At 46.6% G+C, this 2,582-nt stretch overlaps 1 protein-coding gene across 1 annotated transcript in view; it reads right to left on the bottom strand.

Moving 5' to 3' along the window:
* Nucleotides 1–860: 860 nt before the first annotated feature.
* rrnad1 (ribosomal RNA adenine dimethylase domain containing 1) overlaps nucleotides 861–2,582 on the bottom strand; it is a 5,455-nt gene continuing 3,733 nt past the window's right edge. Inside the window, exons 4-6 of the mRNA XM_034873658.1 lie at nucleotides 2,386–2,448; nucleotides 1,749–1,886; nucleotides 861–1,666 (exon numbers count right to left, since the gene is read on the bottom strand). Coding sequence (XP_034729549.1) covers nucleotides 869–1,666; nucleotides 1,749–1,886; nucleotides 2,386–2,448 — 999 coding nt within the window. The 3' untranslated portion in view covers nucleotides 861–868. The remainder of the gene's footprint in view (nucleotides 1,667–1,748; nucleotides 1,887–2,385; nucleotides 2,449–2,582) is intronic.

Below are 2,582 nucleotides of genomic sequence, written 5' to 3'. Positions count from 1 at the left end.
CGTCCCAGACCTCCACGCAATGTTGAAGAGGCGTGTCAACCAAGACAGCCCCTCCACACCCAGAGCTTTGAGCATTTCAATCATTTATGGGTGTTTACACACCCATAATAAAGCTTATTGAAAAGAGAAATAAACAAACAGCTTTTGGAAACTGATCGTAATGCATTAATTCAAAAAATTTAGGAAAATCCAACCTTTTAAAGGACACCAATTTTTCTTTGTGAATGAGTAATGGTTCTTCCTTAAAATACAGAGTGCATAAGAATACACACCTCTATGTTAAATTCCCATAGAGGTAGGCAGGTTTTTATTTTTAAAGGTGTTATTTCAATGATCCAGGATACTATGCATTCCCTTGACCTTTGGAATTAAAGTACACCCCCCCCCCCCCCCCCCCCCCCCCCCCCCCCCATCACATACCCTTCACCATACATAGAGTTCAGCATGGGGACAATCCATAAGATCATCTCTCAATGCAAATCAGCCCAGCTATTAAGCTGATTGACATAAAAGCATGGTGATGCCATGTTAAAGGCCCTTCCACATTTGCAGCACTTTGCCGAACCCGATGCTCTTTCCATTGATATTAACAGCAAGAGCAGTCCCCCCATGTGGGCTGAGTCCTGCAGCGGCCCGGGTTTGAATCCGACCTGTGGCCCTTTGCTGCCTTTCATCCTAAATCATAATCATCATAGTGAAGAGAAGTCTAAGTCTATCCCCCCCATCTCTCTCTCTCTCTCTCTTGCATGTCTATCCACTGTCACTAAAATAAAGGGAAATGCCCCAAAAAATAATCTTAAAAAAGTAAATAAACATTAGACCTGTTGGACTTGTACACTGGTGTTAAAGTGGAAGCTGCAGCGTTGACTCACTCAGTAAACGGTAGTAAGTGAGCTTTCTTTATGGTCTGGATTCCTGCCCTGCGTAGATCTGGTCTCGTCTCCCTGATGAAGGTCTCCAGCGTTGCCCGGTAACAGTGTGTCCTCAGCAGCTCGCTCTCCTCCCGCAGCCTGCGTATATAGTCCTCGGCGGCGTGACACGCGCCCTCCCTCGCCTTGTAGGACAGCCGGTGTCCCGGCAGCCCCCCCACGAAGGAGCTCATCGGGTAGCCGAACTCTGAGGGGGGCGCCTCCCGACCGGACGTCAGCGGAGCCGGGACCACGCCCGGAGGAGCTGGGTTTTCTTCGGTGGTGATTTTCATGTAGCAGCACGCCACCGAGGTGATGCCACGCACGTACGGGCAGCTGACAAAGTGGCGCAGGAGGGTGGCGCTGAGGTCGCCGCACGCGTGCAGACCGGTGAGGACAAAGTCCGCATGTCCCTGGCTGTTTTCTCCACATGAGCAGCATTTCTCTGCCGGTGGCGGCTCCTCTTCAGACTCGCTTGGGCTTAGTTGGCGTCGCGGTAACGATTCGGGGTCCCGCGAGCGGCTTTCAGGGTCGATGCAAACACGACACGAGGACGTCGGGACCACGTCCGAGGGACCCCGAAGGTCACAGCTCCGCAGTCTCTTTCTGCTGGGTCCAGACGGAGTTGGGACGCCATCGTCCGTGCAATCTGGAACACTCAGCTGCTTGATGAAGGCCTCCCATGATGCCTTGGGGTTTACCCAACCGGCCACGTGGCGGGGAGACGACTGTGACACGGGGACCAGAGGGGAGAAGTTCTAGAAAGGGAAGACAGATGTTTGTCACTTGCATTGACGAACCAACAAAGCACAAATCAGCACAAATCAGCAAAGCACCGACCTTTTTCTGCCTTTCCTTCTCCAAGGCCAACAGTAACTGTCCGTCAAACTTGGACGCCATGGCAACCAGGGTGTGATCAGCCTCAATTGCGGTCACAGACAGTCCGAGCCCAAAGGACAGGAAACGAGTCAGATGACCCTGTCGGTGGGAAAAAACTATTTAATGTGCGACGGTTTTATTGTTATTCATACACACGCATACACGATCACAAGACGCAAACCAACAGGGAATATACAGCGGTGCTCATAAGGGTATGAACACATGAACTAAAAAGAGGAATAGAAAAATCATCTTTTGGAAATGGATCTTAATGTATTAATTACAAAAAAATGTAAAAAACCAACTTTTAAGGACACCAATTTTATTTGTGAATGAATAATGTATCGTAAATAAATAAATGTTCTTTCTTAAAATACAGGGGCATAAGTATACACTATTATATATATATATATATATATATTTTATATCATATAAACCAGTTATCAAAATAGTTAGCAATACATTCAATAATAGACAACAAATTGATTAATTGATTAATCTTAACCATACCTTAGCTATAGTCTAATTACCATAACCAGTCTCTCTCTGAGCCATGTGTGTACAGATAGAAACAGGTGTAGTAGGAGTGACGGTGTACCTGTCCAGAGCCCACATCCACCACACTGCTGCAGTCCGTCTGGTCACAAAGCTCTTTCACCAGCTGGAAATTAAAAAAAGAATTGAAAATCAACACTTTTGTTGATGCTTTTTAATCAATGTTTTTAACTTTTACTTGTGTTTTTGTTGCTTTTTTCAATGTTTGTCACTTTTTTGACATTCAACACTACGTAACAC

This window comes from Etheostoma cragini, chromosome 6 (genome assembly GCF_013103735.1).
Source record: "Etheostoma cragini isolate CJK2018 chromosome 6, CSU_Ecrag_1.0, whole genome shotgun sequence".
Lineage (NCBI taxonomy): Eukaryota > Metazoa > Chordata > Actinopteri > Perciformes > Percidae > Etheostoma > Etheostoma cragini.
The sequence above is the reverse complement of the archived record's forward strand: the minus strand, read 5'-3'. Positions and strand labels throughout refer to the sequence as shown.